The following is a 15,301-nucleotide window of genomic DNA, read 5'->3' on the forward strand; positions in this document are numbered from 1 at the left end:
CGGTAGAGAACGGAGCCACAATCTTCGTGCTCAAACCAGGACAAACTCTTTCGCCTGGTGGTGCTTTGACACTGGATGGGACAACTTTCAGCTTGCCATCTGGCGGCTCAGGCTCAACTATCGTCATCAACGGCATTGCCTCAATTCTACCTCCGCTCGGCTTGCCTGTTCTTCCCTTACCCACTCGACTCGTCAGCGCTACTGTAGAAGGTGGTACAACCGCCTTCATCTTCGGGGATCAGACACTTACTCCGGGCGGCGACCTTACGTTTTCAGGAACCACTTTCTTTATGCCTAGATCCGCATCTGGCTCTATAATCGTGATCAATGGCAAAAGCTCCACACTCGCGCAAAAGCCCACCACATCTATACAAGCGTTGGCTATTGGGGGGGAGGTATATTCCGCAACTGTGCAAGATGGGAGAACGATGTATGTCATCGACGAGTCAACGACGCTGAGACCCGGCGGCGCGGTCACGCTCAGCGGAACGACATATTCTCTGGATGAGGAAGGAACAGCGCTGGTCATCGATGGAAAGACGAGTTCCATTCCGAGAACTCCAGCGAGCAATAGCGCGAGCACCACTCAATCGATGTCAGCGAACACCTCCAGCCCAAACTCCGCCAGTCATTCTAGTGCGAGCCTAGGCTCTTCCAATCGATCGAATGCGAGCTTAAGCTCCATTTCCAGTAATAGTGGAGGCAAACCCGGAGATCCCATCACAACCGGAATTAGCGAAACTAGTAAGGCAGCCGCTATCTCAACACATGGTGGAGGAATTGCCAAATGGATGGAGAGCTTGGTGATAGGTGCAGCAGGTTGGATGCTTCTACTCCTTTGATGGATTGTTTAGTTACACAATTCGCTCTTATTCCAACTTAGAAGCGTTACATTCGGATCAGGACTCAGAAGTTTGGGATTTCTAGAAGGCAGTGTATTTGCGAATGTTGTTTATGTTTGGTGCGGTACCATAGTACAATAGTATAATCGTCGTCACGGTCGGTGTGTCGTGACGAAATGTTCACAATGGGGGATAGCTCGGTCCAGATTTTGAACCTGTAATAGTAGAGTAGGGAATGTATTTGTTCAGTGACAAGGCGGAGAACAAACAACTTCTCTGTAAGCTAGCGCCCGATCCTGACCGGCCGGATTACCACATCGAGATGGCCCCTCCACAACCCATCCGTCGTTCATCACCAACACAACATCTATTGGGATTGACGAAACTCAACTGTAGGTACACTACATCACCTGAAAATACTTTTTTCGAGCCGCATCACCATCTTGTCCTAAGCCTCAAACGGTCCAATCTCAACCCTAACAGCAAAAATGCCATACACACCTAAAGTCGGGGACCCGATCTCGTCGCTCGACACGCCCTCCATGATCGTGGACCTGGACTTGATGGAATCCAACATCGCCAAACTCATGTCCCAACTCCTCCCAACCGGTGTTGATATCCGTCCCCATTCTAAAACCACAAAGTCGGCCATCTTGGCTAAAAGGCTCATCGCGGCAGGTGCAAAAGGGGCTTGCGTTGCAAAACTCAGCGAAGCAGAAGTCATGTGCGAGAAGGGACTTACCGATCTGTTGATCACGTGTGAAATCATTGGGGCAGCAAAGGTGCAGAGGCTCGTGGAGTTGTTTGCAAAGTTCAGGGAGATTAGGATTGTAGTTGATAGCGAAGAAGGGGCGAGAGCTATTGATGAGGCGCTAGAGAAAAGCGGCGCGGAAGAGAGAATCATGACGCTGATTGATTTGGACGTCGGATTGCATAGGACGGGTGTGCAGCCGGGTGAGCCTGCGTTGAAACTCGCGAAGACTGTCGCCGGACTGAAGCATCTCCGGTTGATTGGGGTGCAGGGGTATGAGGGTCACTTACAGCATATTCACGGGCTGGAGGAGAGGAAGAGACTGTGTCTGGAGTCCATGCAGATTCTCACACAGACCGCGGATGCGTTGCGGAAAGACGGGCATCAGATCGATGTAGTCACCACGGGAGGGACTGGTACAGCGGAGTTCTGCGTCACAGTTCCTGGCGTTACCGAAGTCCAGCCCGGATCTTTCTTGTTCATGGACACAGATTATCGCAATGCTGTTGGATCAAAGTACTCGAACAGTTTGACTATTCTGTCTACAGTCCTCAGCAAGCAAGGCCCAAAGTGTGTCACGATTGATGCGGGGTTGAAGTCTCTGACTACAGATAGTGGGCTGGCGGAGTGCAAGACGGCGGGATATGCGTACGGGGTTATGGGTGATGAGCATGGATCGCTTGCTTGGACCGATGGACCGGATTTGAAGGTCGGCGATCGCGTCGAGATGGTTCCCAGCCATATTGATCCGACCATCAACTTACACGATGTTTACTATGCGTATCGGAAGGGTATAGTTGAAGAGATTTGGTTAGTAGATGGCCGTGGGAAGGTGCAATGATGCTCGATTGCCACTCCCAGTATGTGTTTGTTGTAACCAATATCAAATGGAAAGTGAATTCCAAATTCCGCTTGACAAACAATCAACTCACGCAAGGGTATCTTTATGCTATATAGCCCATTATCCCCATTACATTCCATTCGATTAACCCCAAGCAAGTTCTCTTTGAGAGCCTTAGCTAGAAAATCTGCCAATGGGTCTTCGCCGTCATATGACGTTTCCGCTCGTTGTGTCCTCGTCATCTTTGTGATATCGTAGTAATGTTGTACATCCTCGGCTTGTTCTTCTCCTTGTACACGTTGAACATCACGTCCCACGATTCCGAGTCTCCTTCTGAACCTGCGGGTGCTTCATCCTCTTTGTCCAACCTTTCAAAGCAACATTCTCGTTGTAACTCGTCACATGCTCGAGTCTTTCCAGAAGAACAATTGTATCGGCTGGCACTTTTGTAGAGTCTAGTTTATGCTTCTCGAAAAGGGCCATGGCTTCTTTGCGCCAAGCAACACATTTGCCCTCGATTCCATATGCTAATTCAGGGAATCGAGAGGAATCGGGCTTCAGTTCGTCTTCACAATCGATGGGTTTTAGAGCTGTGACAAAAGCGTATCCGATAAGACCAACGAGCACGCAAGTTGTCTCGCTATCCTCTTTGGCTATGAAATTCTGTGTAGTCAGATGAGAGCTACTTTGTCTTTAGACTAGAAACGTATCTATCATGGATGACATCATGCGCTTCGTCATAGGTTCGCTAAAACGCGAATCCTTTGCGGTTGTAAACATTGAACCAACCAACAGCCTCAGAATGCGCTCTTGGGACGAGAAGAGCGAGACATGCCTAAAGTACAGCAATAGGCATTTGATCCGTGAGAGCTTTTGTTGTCGGGCTTGGATGTACCTATCAGCTACCAATGGATAGTAGCGCTGGAGATCTTCTAGCTAGTTGGTTGCTAGAGCTTGCATATACGACCTCTATTTGTGCTTCCGAGATCTGAAACATATGCTGGGTGAAAACAACAATTCTTGCTACTATATCGATAAAAGACGGTGAGCTTCGGATCGAGTGAGCGACGAGGGATGTTTGCGAGGAAACACTAACTTCTAGCGCCAAGCCGCTACCCCCTCTTTTAGTTCCGCGAAGAAGACACCACAGACTCATTATCTCAGACATCGTCTTGACAACTGTTCGACCTCCGGCCGCAATTCGTAGTGGCGTTCTGTCTTAGGCTTATCCTAATGCACAGTGCAAGTTCATGTTTTGACAATACTCAGTAATATTCCACTCAACCCCTACACGAGCCAGCAAACTTCATCGAGAGGCTAGTTTCCTCGGTTATGCTCGCAAAAGCAAACGGAAAACACCCAGGAATGCGGCGAAAGAGCAGTCATTCAGGAGCAATCTGGATCTTCAATGGGTACACATACCCAGTAATCGGGTCAACCCATTAGCCGCGTCTTTCGTATCTCTACGCCATTATACCCCCTGTAGTGTTGCGACATCGATTTGTTTTTTCCTGCAAAGAACCAACAAAGTCGAACCAGGTTGTGATACCTGAGTTTCAGGAAGTATGAAACGTGCAAGGCCACTGGATGTTGTCTTTGAGAAACACTACATCTCTTGTTATGTATATCAAGCCTAGCGCTCAGGAACATCAAAGTAGCCTCTCCTACAAGAGATAGCTTACTGATATGGAAACGGTCACGAGCACTAGAGGGCAGTCTGTGCTTGCGGCCATAAGATTCTTGAGAATAAAAAAACATTGACGACGACGCTTCTCTTTTCTCAACATGGACCCTTTCTTCTTGCCTGACAACGACTTGGCCAATCATAGGAGTCTATTCACCCGGGTGCACACACGAAGCAGTGCTGTCCTCGCATGGTATCCACGCGTCTTTCTTTCGGCTGTGGAACGCCAACAAACCGAACAGACCTTTCAAGGGTCCGCAACCCGTTCCGGAGTACATGCAAGGAAGTCACACAACCTTCAGCTCCACCCGATGCTCACGACTAACGCGATCCGTCGTGTTTTGTTGGCAAAGCATTTAGTCACTTCATATAGAGAGCCTTCCGCGATCCAGATTATGATGCGTTGGATACCCCCCACATCTCTTTGCCCGTCCCGTGACACTGGATGTGGTGAATCCCTCCCAAAGTGTTCTATTTCATTACGTACCTGGTCACGCCTAACTTTCTAAAGTACTAGCAGTTCGCTCTTCTTCTAATATCAAAGGTATCACAGCATCCTTCGAGGCTTAGATCGTGAACATCTGGCCTCCTATCAAGCTTCAAATCGTTATCTCAGGCACTTCAACATCGACAGCGGTCTTCACAGCGTTCTACTGCAGCAGCATCTCTAATGCCTCTTCAGAAGCTGCATCCAAACGTTGCAGCTCCACTTAGTCCACATTCTAATAAGAGTCACTCACCACCAGGCCATCGACGGACACTGCGAAGTATCAGTGAGCTGCCCGTTCCTAGCAATGCGTCATCAGATTTCGGCTCATTCAATGCAACGAGATACTATGCCCGAGCAGGACAGTTAGGAACACAAAATAGGGCAAGGAGGGTCTCATCAAGCCCTGACGACATGCGAGTGTCGTCATCTGAGGGACTCCATGCCCACTATTCGACCACACGCGCACCATCGTATACGTCAGCACCACAACACTCGCTTTCAACACAAGTTTTTGATGCTCCAATACAGTCGTTGCAATACGAGCAAGGTTGGAATGCGAGAAGGGCTCAAGCAAGGATCCAACTCAAGCAGACAGTGGCGAGTACAATAGCTCAGCGAGAGCCTCCAGGTCACAGTACATACGCCATAACTCTATCGACACTACCGAGAATGTCTCCATCACCTCTGGCCCAATCTCGAGCGGTTCACGATCGGACTGATTCAGGTGAACGATATCTACCCAGAAATAATCACCCCACGAGCAATCCTCCTCAGTTACTCGAACGGCCTTCTAGTGTTGGTGGCACGACCGGACAGGCTGATCGTTACAGTCTTGACACTAGGTCCTCCAGGCATTTGAGGACAGATTCGAGCTCATATCACTCTGGGCGCGATTCTGCTATTCGACGGCCCAGATCAGGCTGTTCCGATCAGTCGTACACCTTGCAGGCTATACCTCCCATGCGAACGATGTTACCATCACCATACCAGCATCACTACCCAAATGTCGCTTTCCATCAACATCAATATGACATTGCTGTAGGCCAGTCAGCTCGATCGATGAACTCAAAAACTGTTCCAGCCTCACGCACATCATCTCTGCCCATATACAACATGATGGTTGATACACATTCACCTCGCTCCTCGCCAAGGCCAAAGCCGCAAAGATACTACAGTCAGGTCGAGAGAGCACACATCGAATCTCTCGCTGCCCTTACAGCATCGTCTCATGAGCACACATCAAACCATCGCAGATCTCCCCCCGTAGTCACATTCACGCACGAGTCATGGTTGAATGCAAATCCGCACTATGAATATGTTAAGCACCCCATCTCCAACCAACAGCATTCTCGCTCGCGGTCCAGTGCTACAATTCCTCATCGCGTTCGTTCCCCGCCGCAGAAAGACAGAGCAATGAGTGTCGACATGGCTACGTACACGCAGAGTCTTGAGAAACGGGCCATGCCTAGCCGAGAGAATCTCACGATGTGGAAATTGGAGCGGGAAACAGCGAAGCTGGGATTTGCGGATAAGCACAGAGCTCTGGTCAAAGAGAGAGTGAGGAGGGCTAATGAACTCGAGAGTGAGAAAGAGAAAGAGCTGATGATGATTCGGGAAATGTCCGCCGACGAGGATGAGAAGGGAAGCGAGAAAGAAGGGGGGTGTTTGAGTGGCTTGTTCAGAAGGTTTCGCTTGGGAAAAAAGTGAGCGATATGGCGGAATATGGGTCTTTCGGATTGCGAGGAACGTACTATACCCCCTTTTTGGGCTCCTTGGGTTTCGGGTTGTTTATGAACGAGCGGTATTGCAGGTAATGGTAATACGAAAATTTGGAGAGCGTTTCGGTATATAGCTCGAGATTTGGTCGCCGGAATGTCGGATGAACGTAGAGATCTAATGTTGAAACGATGTGTCTCCACGGACTTGTAATATCCGAACTAACTTTGAACCACACTATTATCCCTTCAGGCGTCAATCATCTGAAGATAAATTTCTAGTCTAAACACGACAGGAACTGAGCTGTCCTCAGTGTGTCAGGTCAAATTCCCCGCACAATCTCATCCAAGCTGTTTGTAATCATCTACTTCTCTCTATCCTCGCCATTCTTTCCCTTCTTCATGGCCTCCAGAAAGCTCACAGCCGCAGCACTGCAAGTTCCCGTCATAACCGAGCTTCCAGCAACTGCCTTGACAGCAATAAGACCTGAACCACCAGCCCCAGCACTCTGCAGCACAGCGAACAAGCTCCCAATAGCTACATGTCCTATGCCAGCCTGCGCTGCAGCAGCAAGAGATCCTAGGAACTACTCTCAGCCATCAACGTACCCGAAGATATAGTCTTAGAACGCGAACACGTACCAGCAACCGTCCCCCCGGCAGTAAAACCAGCAAGCCCCAAGGCGGCGGGCGTGACAGCCATGGCAGCTGGAGCAGCGAGGATGCATGCCACAAGCGCAGCGGCTTCCTTGGGATGCTGTACAATCCACGCAACGACCCTATCGCCCAAACCGGGTACATGCTCTCGCACGTTTTCGAACATGGAACCACCTTTCTGACTCACGGCATCGAGCATCTGTCCGCTCAGCAGCGAAGTCCATACCTCGTCTGCCGTGGCCCCAACAAGTTTGCCCGTATCTTCACCAAAACGAGTCAGAGACGTCCAGTCGAAATCTCCAACATGGCGGGAAGCGTCTTTCGCCGCCGTCTCCAGGCGCTTGTATGCGGGCGCAGCGGTATCTTGGGTAAACGCTTTTGCGTGTTTGAGGGCTTCTTCTGCGGCTGGGCCGGCGTGGGCTGCAGCTTCTTTACTAAGCTTGTCCACGTGCTTCCAGGCTTCTGCTGCTGCGGGCCCGATATGTTGCGATGCTGCTTTGCTGATGTCGTCGATAGCTTTCCATGGATTGTCTAGGATGCCCATGCTGAGTATGGAGATCGCGTGTGCTGTGTAGGTTATGGTTGTAGGGTGCGGAGATTGATTGGAACGCGGGGAAGCTTGGTGTACGTCACTCGCTACATGGAAGTGAAGGAAAAGATGGCGGGATTGGGAGATAAGGGAGTGGGCCAATCCTATGCAATCGCCTGAATTGTTGAGAAACAGGTGTTATTCAGTCTAGCTGGTACATCTATTAGATGCACACGTTTATACTACAACGCTTCGCGTCGTACAGAGTAAGACCGCTAGATCTGGAGACTACAACTCGCTCTTGGATGATACGGTGTCATTCGTCCTGCCCTTTTCACCGCCCTCTTTATCCTCGACCTCATCCTCTTTACCCTGATCCTCAATCACAGCCCTAATCACCGCCGGAGCCGTCGCCCCAACAGCAGCCACTGTAGCAGACGTCCCCACAACCCCACTAACAACGGCCATCCCTGCACCCCCGGCGCCAGCGCTCTGCAGCACAGCAAACACACTCCCCGCTGCAACATTACCAATAGTTGCCTGTGCAGCCGCAGCCGCAGAACCTGCAGAATCCTGATCAGCGGATACTTAGCATGTAGAAGGCAGAAAAAGCAAGCATACCGGCAGCTACACCACCCGCTCCGAACCCCGCAGCACCCAGAACAAGAGGCGTAGCGGCGATGGCAAGCGGTGCTGCGACAATGCAGCTCGCTATACCGATCGTCTCACCAGGGTGCGCGGCGACCCATTTTCCTGCCTTTTGGCCAAAGGCGTCAAGATGCTTCCACGTCTGCACTGCTGCGCCACCAACATGTTTTCCTGCCTCTTTGCCAAAGCCGTCAAGCGTTACGGCAGTGTGAGCTGCTGCACCACCAATGTGCTTCCCTGCTTCTTGCCCAAACGCGTCGAGATGCTTCCAAGTGTGCACTGCTGCGCCGCCTACATGCTTTCCCGCCTCTTTGCCGAAGCCGTCGAGTGTCTTGGCAGTGTGAACTGCTGCACCGCCGATATGTTTTCCCGCTTCTTGACCAAAGCCATCGAGCGCTTTTGCTGTTTCGACTGCGGCGCCGCCGATGTGTTTCCCAGCCTCTTTACCGAATGCGTCGAGGTGCTTCCAAGTGTGAACAGCCGCGCCTCCAATATGTTTCCCTGCTTCTTGGCCGACTCCATCGAGAACTTTCCAGGCGTGGGCAAGAAATGCCATGGTAGTTGGGTTGGGAGTTGTGTGGTTGGGGGTGGAGTGGAGAGTGTTTATCGTGTGGTGGTTGCGCGATGTTGTAGTACGCCACGCGATCAGAGTGGGGGTAGTTGAGGGGGCTGTGCGCTGCGCAGGTGAAAGAAGAACAAAGACCAATAGGATGGCTGGGGCCTGGCGGCTAATTTAGAAGATTGGATGTTTCGATTGTGGTGATTGATATGACGAGGAAAATTGTATTGGAAACTGAAGATTGAGAGAATATTGAGATTGAGAGAATATTGAGATTGAGAGAATATAGTTGAAAAGGTAGTCCATGTTGATTGTAACGACGTGGAAATGTGGAAAAACGTGACGCTTCCTAATATCTTACAGTTGGCGCATGTACTCTCTGTTGACGTAGTCTTTGCGAAACGACAACCCTGGCAGTTCTTTCATACTCAAATGAACATGTGCTGCTCGTGTGGCCATTTCTCAGCCCACTTGGTAATTACGATATAGCAGTAGCTGTAACAAGTAAATTCGTGATAATACATGTACATCTACTCTGAGATGGCTTTATGTCTCTTTTCTTCCTTCCCAAATCATTACTGCCCACAATCGACAGGAATTATATCTTGGATTGAGCAAGCCGTGTGACCTCACTTTCGATGCTCTTGTTGTCCATGCCCTTCAAGGAGAGCGACTTCTCTTTTCCAAAATCTGCAGTACGCAGCGGTTAGTATTCCTCTTGACACGGACAGTGGGTGGCACGCACCAAAGCGCGCGTAGACCTTGGGCTCGATGCCGCTGGCTTCCCGGATCAGAATCGGGGTGTTGGGGTTTTGCTGCTTCATGGTAGGGTAGGTGCTCGAGAGGAAGTTTCTATGCCTTGGGTCAGCATGGTGGTCGTGTCGCATCTCTGGCCGCGCATCCGCAGATCCAGCGTGGGAAGTGTCGCGTACCTTGTCGCAGCGCTGTGCTCGCTCGACTGACAGAACAGGAACCTCAGCTCCTTCAGGCCCGAGGAAAAGGCATATTTGGACGCCATGGTGAGTGTAGAGGGGCCGAGTGAGGGTCTCAATTGGTGTGTCGTCGTCAATCACCACCAATCGTTGTCGACGTTGACGATGTTCCGTTCCTCAAGCTCAATGATCACGCCTCCCCCAAAGCGGTAAAGCGCAACGGGGAAAACAAGACCGTAATTCCGATATCTCTGTGCTCGTGAGATTGGCGACACCGACTTCACAAACGACAAAGTCACGCCCAGTCACCGCAATCGTCCCTCTCCCCACACGTCACCAACCATCATAATGTCCTTCCGCCCCGGCGCCCGCATCTTCAGCTCCTTCCGCAACGCCTATGGCCGCCGACGAGTAAACACCGCCGCGGGCGCACAACCCGCCGGCTTCGCAAAGTTCTGGGAGAGCCCCGTCGGCCCCAAGACAGTCCACTTCTGGTGTGCCTCCCTCATAACCCCTTGCTTGGACTCGCCCTCTCCAGCCAGCTAACTCCCACTCCAGGGCCCCCGTCATGAAATGGGGCATGGTTCTCGCCGGCGCATCGGACTTTAGCCGCCCGGCCTCGCAGCTCTCCTTCACCCAGAACTTCGCCCTTATGTGCACGGGCGCCATCTGGACCCGCTGGTGCTTTGTGATCCGCCCCAAGAATGTTGCTCTTGCCGCTGTTAATGCTCTGGTTTTCGTTGTCGGTGGAACACAGGTTGCTCGCATCTACTCGTATAACAAGAGCTTGGAGGGTACTGAGGGGCAGGCTAAGGGCGAGGGTAAGGCCCTGGAGCAGGATTTGAAGGCCACGGCGGATAAGGCTGAAAGGATTGTCAAGTCATAAGCGGGGAAGAACAGGCAGGGAAGAAGTGAGAGGGGACTTGTATGGCATCTCTCTGGCCGTGGAGTGGTTGAGCTTGGAATTGAAAAGTGGGCTGATGTACCCGATTTATTTCGACATCTGAACCAGGCAAACGGCCTTTTGGAATACCTTGAGAAGGCATGTTATGTGTCATAAGTCAACCAATTTGAGTCCCCCTTGATCAAACCCGTCTATGTTTATCCAGTCACTTACGACCTCAACTAACGTCCATAGCGTTGGTCGAACTAAACGACCATTTCACTCCATCTACCACTCAGACCACAAAGAGCTTCCAATCACCTCCTTGGGCGGTCTCCCCATCCACCCATCCTACCACATTTGCTCCCACCCAGAACACTTCATAACCTCTTTCGATAGAAAAACTCGTCTAAATTCTTCCACCACAGTTTCGTCTCCACCCCCCACACTACTCTTTGCCCTCCATCAATGCCTCGATGTGCTGAATTCGCTCCCAGCACATGCATTTCGCTGTATTCCATTCCTAAGTGATGTGTGCTTAATCTTGGTAACCATTTCGTCGACAATGTGATCAATCCCTCAACGTCCATTCAGCGAAAGGATAACAGCGACTCCATGGCGATAGAAACAGGGTCGAGCAGAAGATTGTGTTGCGGCGTTGGTATGTAAACAGACATGGCAAGACGTCCAGCAACGACCTCGCTCCCTCGCAATTCGCAGGGCAAAGTTCACCCCGTCTTCAACCCACACAGATGAAATGCACTCCTCAGTCGGTTCGATTCTTCTCTTCCTCTTCGCTCAAGACCCACCACCCAAACTACAGCATAAACAACAACTCGACACGCAGCATTCTCCGCAACCATGGAACCCAGATGCAATCAATGCAACCGTCGCCATGAAAAAGTTCGCAATGACATCGGCGCCGCCTGCCATTCCAGTGTGCTCGCGCGGCGTGTTGCCGTCATCACGCAATTCTTCGAACTGCGCTCCAGAGTTGTCGGGCGATGCGTCGGACACGGGTGTATAATTCATGGTGGAGAATGGGGAGACGATAATGTTTGAATGACTTTGCGCACGATGATACTGAAGAACGCGAATAGAAGATAACAATGATGGCGTCGTCAAATAGCCATGAGCGGGGCCTTATATGTTTCGCTGAAGGATGAGTCGCGGATGGTGATCAGCAAATCAAGGCCTCCCGCATATAAAGTAGCTACTCCCACAACAAGCTAGTCTGCCGTCTAAGCTGATGCACTGCCTTGCTTGCGCCTCGTCGACGATATTCAGCGCAAGCGAGGCCACGAGAGAATTACGCCCGTGTCCGTACGTCGAGTGACATGCGTGTCCGTACGCAGTGGGAGATGCACTGCCTGGGTATATGAGCCAGAGATTCTCGCCACGAAGCAAGATGAACACGCCGTGTCGCCAAAAATAGATCTCAAGCTTTCTACACCCTAATGACAACGTTCACGCCCAATCCACGGGCTTCGCGAATGCAACAGGCCAGACAAGTGCGTTCCACTCGCCCGATAAGTGCATGCAGGCCTTTCTCCGCACACCAAGCTCGCGCAAGAAGTTGCATGTCTGTCGAGTCCCGCGCATCGAGAACAAGGACTGCTTTTTTGTCCGACGAATTCGATCCCGTCATTGGAAAGGGAGGGACAAATTCCGAGTCTAGTACGTCGATTGCTGGCATAAGTTCGTACTTGTAGGCTGTATGGAGAGGATGTGCATTCATAGGAATGGGTTTTGTCGACGGCACATCCTGCTCGCCTTCGGTGTACGTGCGCTGTGGTGCAATATCTGGAGAGCCCGGGGGGTGGGATAACAGTGGCTCAAAACCATGACTACTGCGGCGAGATAGTCTGGTAATCTCGCTGCGCTTGGAGGATGTACGCGACACTGTGTCCGTGATCGAGCGGGTCGGTACATGTCGCAATACTGGGGCCGGCGCCGGAGCGGTGGCTGAGGCAGGCGGCCTGCATGGCCAGGAAGTAATGAATTGTATATCGTAGGCGAGGGTGAGTGTGTGGTTGATTTCCTGACTGTGAGCCGTGAAAATGAGCGACGGCACGTGAACGTCGCTTTCAATAGATAGACCCGGAGTGACATCCACATCAAGCAAATCCGAGTTCAATGGCGTCAGTTCCCAGCGCGTGAAAGTGATCGAGGGATTTGGAAGGGTATCAAGATCGTATGGTAGTGTGAGGTCCTTGGACTTGAGAGAATCCCGGTCGTCATCAGGTATTATGGCTGAATCCTGGGCTACTACATCCTCTTCGGCTGTGATACGTATCGAATGCGATAATGGGAGCTGCTCGCTGTGTATAGCAATCCAACCATCGGCTGATCCTTCCGGTAACCTCTGGAAAGAGATCCAGCCCATGCATTCTACAGCGCCTTCAACGCATGCCAATACACGCCCGACGATAGAGCTTTTACTCCACCAGGTTCGATTGGCATAAACAAACCCACCGTACAAGTTGGCAGAATCACCTAATGCAGCAATGGCAAGCTTATCGTTCTCAAGAAGTGTGGATATAAGAAAGTGTGAAATGGCCTCCCCTGGAAGTATAAGCCCGGTTAAAAATGATCGACTGAGCCAGCCGCCTACGTTATCCAATACAGCGTCGGGGTCGCCCCCGAGTGATTCTAGCTGAGGGGAAAGCGTTGGTCCCACAGAGAGTGGCATTCGCAAGGAGCGTGAGTTGTTACGATTGAGAGTATGCTTGCCAACACGCCCAAAGTAGCCATCATGCACGTCTGTAGAGCGCGGAGTTTGCAGAGGAGTTCCGTAGATGCTTATGGAAGATGGTGTGGTAGCATCAAAGAACCTTCCATCTGGCGAGACGGGTTGCCCAGACTGTGCAGAGTTGTGAAAAAGTCCCAACTTCCGGGTCAAGTCTCCTTGCAACCTGTCGATGTCTGGCCACTCAATTGTCTTCGCGAAATGAAGCAGCCCTGAAAGCTGGCTTTCTTGATGTATAGGGAGCAAGATGATGTCCGGCTTTCGTGGCTCTTCTGGTGTACTTCCATTCCACATGTTGAGCAAAGCGCGCGCTTTGGAGACTGGTGCAGGTGTATCGTCATCATCGCTCATCACGACCCTGATGTTGTCCAGAAACCTTCTCGCCAAGACGAGGTCCCAGTCGATCTTCTTGGTCTTGAGGTCAAGAAAATCCTGCATACTCCGATGATCCACGCCCGACTGATGCTTCATATCCTCTATGTCCGCTGATGCAAGGGCATCGAGCCGTAGTAACAGCTCGCAAGCCAGGGTTATTTGAAGCAGCAGTATATCTCGCTCTGTCCACATAGGCGGACTTTCGTGTTCAACTGGTTCGCTCCAAAGCACCTGGCCTAACTTGATTCTCCACTCCACGAGACTGAAATCGTACCAAACATCTTCCAGTTTCAGTATTTTGAACAACGTCACAATTTGTACTTGTAACCCTGTCGGATCATCGGTCGATCCATCGTAACCTGGAGGGGTAAGAAATTTACTGAACAGATTTGCGTATAGGTCGCCTGTACTTGAGCGGAAGCTCATCCTTTGTTCAGCACTTTCTTGGAGTCCCTTGTACAAGTCACAAAATTCGATAAGACGATCATAGATCAGGCTCGTTTCCACAGGACGGATGCCGATTCGCTCAGGATTCGTTTGCATGATCTCCATGTTTTTTGTAGTTCCTAGTTCCAGGCTGGATCGAGACTGCTGCAGGTCGCTAATGAGGACATCAGCCATGGGTAACTCCAAGAAATGAGAGGAGCCAACGCTGCCTGGCTCGAGGCCCTGAGCACTGAGCATGTTCGGCATTTCGACAACGTCTATTTCATACCCCTGGTGCATTTGTTCTTTCTGCGCGGTTTGTTGTGCGTTGTCCAGGTGTCTGTGCATAGTTGCAGCCAAGAAGGCAGGCTTGACCGGCTTGACTGAGTCAGACACGACGCGTGCAGTGGCATCGCTGTCCCATGGGTATGAAGCTGTGATTGTGGGGTGGTTTTCTAGTCTTGTGATGCTAAAACGTGGAGCCCCTGCAAAGAGGGCGCGTATTTGGTCCTCGTCAAGCACCTCGACTCTCTGTTCCTCTTGCACCTCTGGTGGTGGGCTCGGCGCGAGTGGTTGCTCAGGCTGTTGTACAGAGGGCTCGGGTGGAGGTTCTATTGTTGGGTCTATTGGAGGAGATGGGTCTGCCATCTCGACGGAGCAGATCGGTTGCTCAGGCTTGGATGGTTCGGCTTCAGCAGTATACGAGCTTTGCGACCGTTCTGGAGGGGCTGGTTTGTCGATGACAGCAAGCGCATTGGACTGGAAGAACATCAGCTCACTGAAATGGTGGCGAGGTAAAGATAAGACGGTAGTCCAGGCGGGTTACATTGTGACTCGGTGGCTGCTCTTTCCTGGGTCTGAAGAACCGGACAAGCCTCTCCCGCTTGCTTCTCTTCCTTTCCATCTTATTCTCGCCCTCGCTAACCTCAGCCACCTGTCTGGACATTCTTCGCAGCATGTTGTCGAGCTGCAGGGTGAAGAGTGATGCATGCTGTTCGCGTGCTTAAGAGGACAAAGGACGCGTCCTGGCAGTCAACAAATCTCCAGAAGCTGGGCGATATGTTTGGACCGTGACCGGCAATCAAGGAAGTCATCCCTGCCTGGTCGCCTGTCGCTGTGTAAAGGCTGCCACTCCTGACCCGCATCCCCATGCGTGACATGACGTTGGCGCGTACAAATCGGAGCCAAGGCGCGCATTATCGACCAGTAGCGTATCCTCG

General features: G+C 51.4%; 7 protein-coding genes across 7 annotated transcripts; 3 read left to right on the forward strand and 4 right to left on the reverse strand.

Annotated features, from left to right (window-relative positions):
- The first annotated feature begins 1,202 nt into the window (after positions 1–1,202).
- Positions 1,203–2,471, forward strand: P153DRAFT_421974 (uncharacterized protein). The gene has a single exon (XM_033672342.1). The coding sequence runs from the start codon at positions 1,331–1,333 to the stop codon at positions 2,432–2,434; it is 1,104 nt and encodes a 367-aa protein (XP_033525374.1). The 5' UTR covers positions 1,203–1,330; the 3' UTR covers positions 2,435–2,471.
- A 2,548-nt stretch (positions 2,472–5,019) lies between these two features.
- Positions 5,020–6,497, forward strand: P153DRAFT_337091 (uncharacterized protein; the record flags this gene model as incomplete). Its single annotated transcript, XM_033665730.1, has 1 exon — positions 5,020–6,497. One exon carries the CDS (start codon positions 5,020–5,022, stop codon positions 6,313–6,315), a length of 1,296 nt encoding a protein of 431 aa, XP_033525375.1. The 3' UTR covers positions 6,316–6,497.
- Positions 6,498–6,515: 18 nt separating this feature from the next.
- Positions 6,516–7,575, reverse strand: P153DRAFT_365611 (uncharacterized protein). Its single transcript, XM_033667858.1, has 2 exons — positions 6,966–7,575; positions 6,516–6,903 (listed from the first exon to the last, which is right to left on the reverse strand). Exons 1-2 carry the CDS (start codon positions 7,522–7,524, stop codon positions 6,689–6,691), a joined length of 774 nt encoding a protein of 257 aa, XP_033525376.1. The 5' UTR covers positions 7,525–7,575; the 3' UTR covers positions 6,516–6,688.
- A 207-nt stretch (positions 7,576–7,782) lies between these two features.
- Positions 7,783–8,842, reverse strand: P153DRAFT_395385 (uncharacterized protein). The gene is made up of 2 exons (XM_033671399.1): positions 8,131–8,842; positions 7,783–8,072 (listed from the first exon to the last, which is right to left on the reverse strand). The coding sequence occupies exons 1-2, from the start codon at positions 8,711–8,713 to the stop codon at positions 7,798–7,800; spliced, it is 858 nt and encodes a 285-aa protein (XP_033525377.1). The 5' UTR covers positions 8,714–8,842; the 3' UTR covers positions 7,783–7,797.
- A 443-nt stretch (positions 8,843–9,285) lies between these two features.
- On the reverse strand, positions 9,286–10,020 carry P153DRAFT_365612 (NADH dehydrogenase, alpha subcomplex, subunit 2). Its single transcript, XM_033667859.1, has 3 exons — positions 9,649–10,020; positions 9,462–9,568; positions 9,286–9,406 (listed from the first exon to the last, which is right to left on the reverse strand). Exons 1-3 carry the CDS (start codon positions 9,732–9,734, stop codon positions 9,315–9,317), a joined length of 285 nt encoding a protein of 94 aa, XP_033525378.1. The 5' UTR covers positions 9,735–10,020; the 3' UTR covers positions 9,286–9,314.
- Positions 9,913–10,976, forward strand: P153DRAFT_365614 (UPF0041-domain-containing protein). The gene is made up of 2 exons (XM_033667860.1): positions 9,913–10,142; positions 10,207–10,976. The coding sequence occupies exons 1-2, from the start codon at positions 9,997–9,999 to the stop codon at positions 10,532–10,534; spliced, it is 474 nt and encodes a 157-aa protein (XP_033525379.1). The 5' UTR covers positions 9,913–9,996; the 3' UTR covers positions 10,535–10,976.
- Positions 10,977–11,768: 792 nt separating this feature from the next.
- On the reverse strand, positions 11,769–15,041 carry P153DRAFT_208382 (uncharacterized protein). Its single transcript, XM_033662547.1, has one exon. The coding sequence runs from the start codon at positions 14,850–14,852 to the stop codon at positions 11,979–11,981; it is 2,874 nt and encodes a 957-aa protein (XP_033525380.1). The 5' UTR covers positions 14,853–15,041; the 3' UTR covers positions 11,769–11,978.
- Between the last annotated feature and the right edge of the window lie 260 nt (positions 15,042–15,301).

Source organism: Dothidotthia symphoricarpi, assembly GCF_010015815.1.
Source record: "Dothidotthia symphoricarpi CBS 119687 unplaced genomic scaffold P153scaffold_7, whole genome shotgun sequence".
Classification (NCBI taxonomy): domain Eukaryota; kingdom Fungi; phylum Ascomycota; class Dothideomycetes; order Pleosporales; family Dothidotthiaceae; genus Dothidotthia; species Dothidotthia symphoricarpi.

Excerpts from the sequence above, each read along its gene's own strand:
- P153DRAFT_365614 (XM_033667860.1), top strand. The coding sequence starts at position 9,997 with ATGTCCTTCCGCCCCGGCGCCCGCATCTTCAGCTCCTTCCGCAACGCC. Across the intron at positions 10,143-10,206 it reads CCCAAGACAGTCCACTTCTG|GGCCCCCGTCATGAAATGGG; the intron begins GTGTGCCTCCCT and ends CTCCCACTCCAG.
- P153DRAFT_395385 (XM_033671399.1), bottom strand. The coding sequence starts at position 8,713 with ATGGCATTTCTTGCCCACGCCTGGAAAGTTCTCGATGGAGTCGGCCAA. Across the intron at positions 8,073-8,130 it reads AGCGGGTGGTGTAGCTGCCG|GTTCTGCGGCTGCGGCTGCA; the intron begins GTATGCTTGCTT and ends AGGATTCTGCAG.
- P153DRAFT_208382 (XM_033662547.1), bottom strand. The coding sequence starts at position 14,852 with ATGTTCTTCCAGTCCAATGCGCTTGCTGTCATCGACAAACCAGCCCCT.
- P153DRAFT_365611 (XM_033667858.1), bottom strand. The coding sequence starts at position 7,524 with ATGGGCATCCTAGACAATCCATGGAAAGCTATCGACGACATCAGCAAA. Across the intron at positions 6,904-6,965 it reads TGCCGGGGGGACGGTTGCTG|GATCTCTTGCTGCTGCAGCG; the intron begins GTACGTGTTCGC and ends AGTAGTTCCTAG.
- P153DRAFT_365612 (XM_033667859.1), bottom strand. The coding sequence starts at position 9,734 with ATGGCGTCCAAATATGCCTTTTCCTCGGGCCTGAAGGAGCTGAGGTTC. Across the intron at positions 9,569-9,648 it reads GAGCACAGCGCTGCGACAAG|AAACTTCCTCTCGAGCACCT; the intron begins GTACGCGACACT and ends CCCAAGGCATAG. Across the intron at positions 9,407-9,461 it reads CAAGGTCTACGCGCGCTTTG|ATTTTGGAAAAGAGAAGTCG; the intron begins GTGCGTGCCACC and ends TGCGTACTGCAG.
- P153DRAFT_421974 (XM_033672342.1), top strand. The coding sequence starts at position 1,331 with ATGCCATACACACCTAAAGTCGGGGACCCGATCTCGTCGCTCGACACG.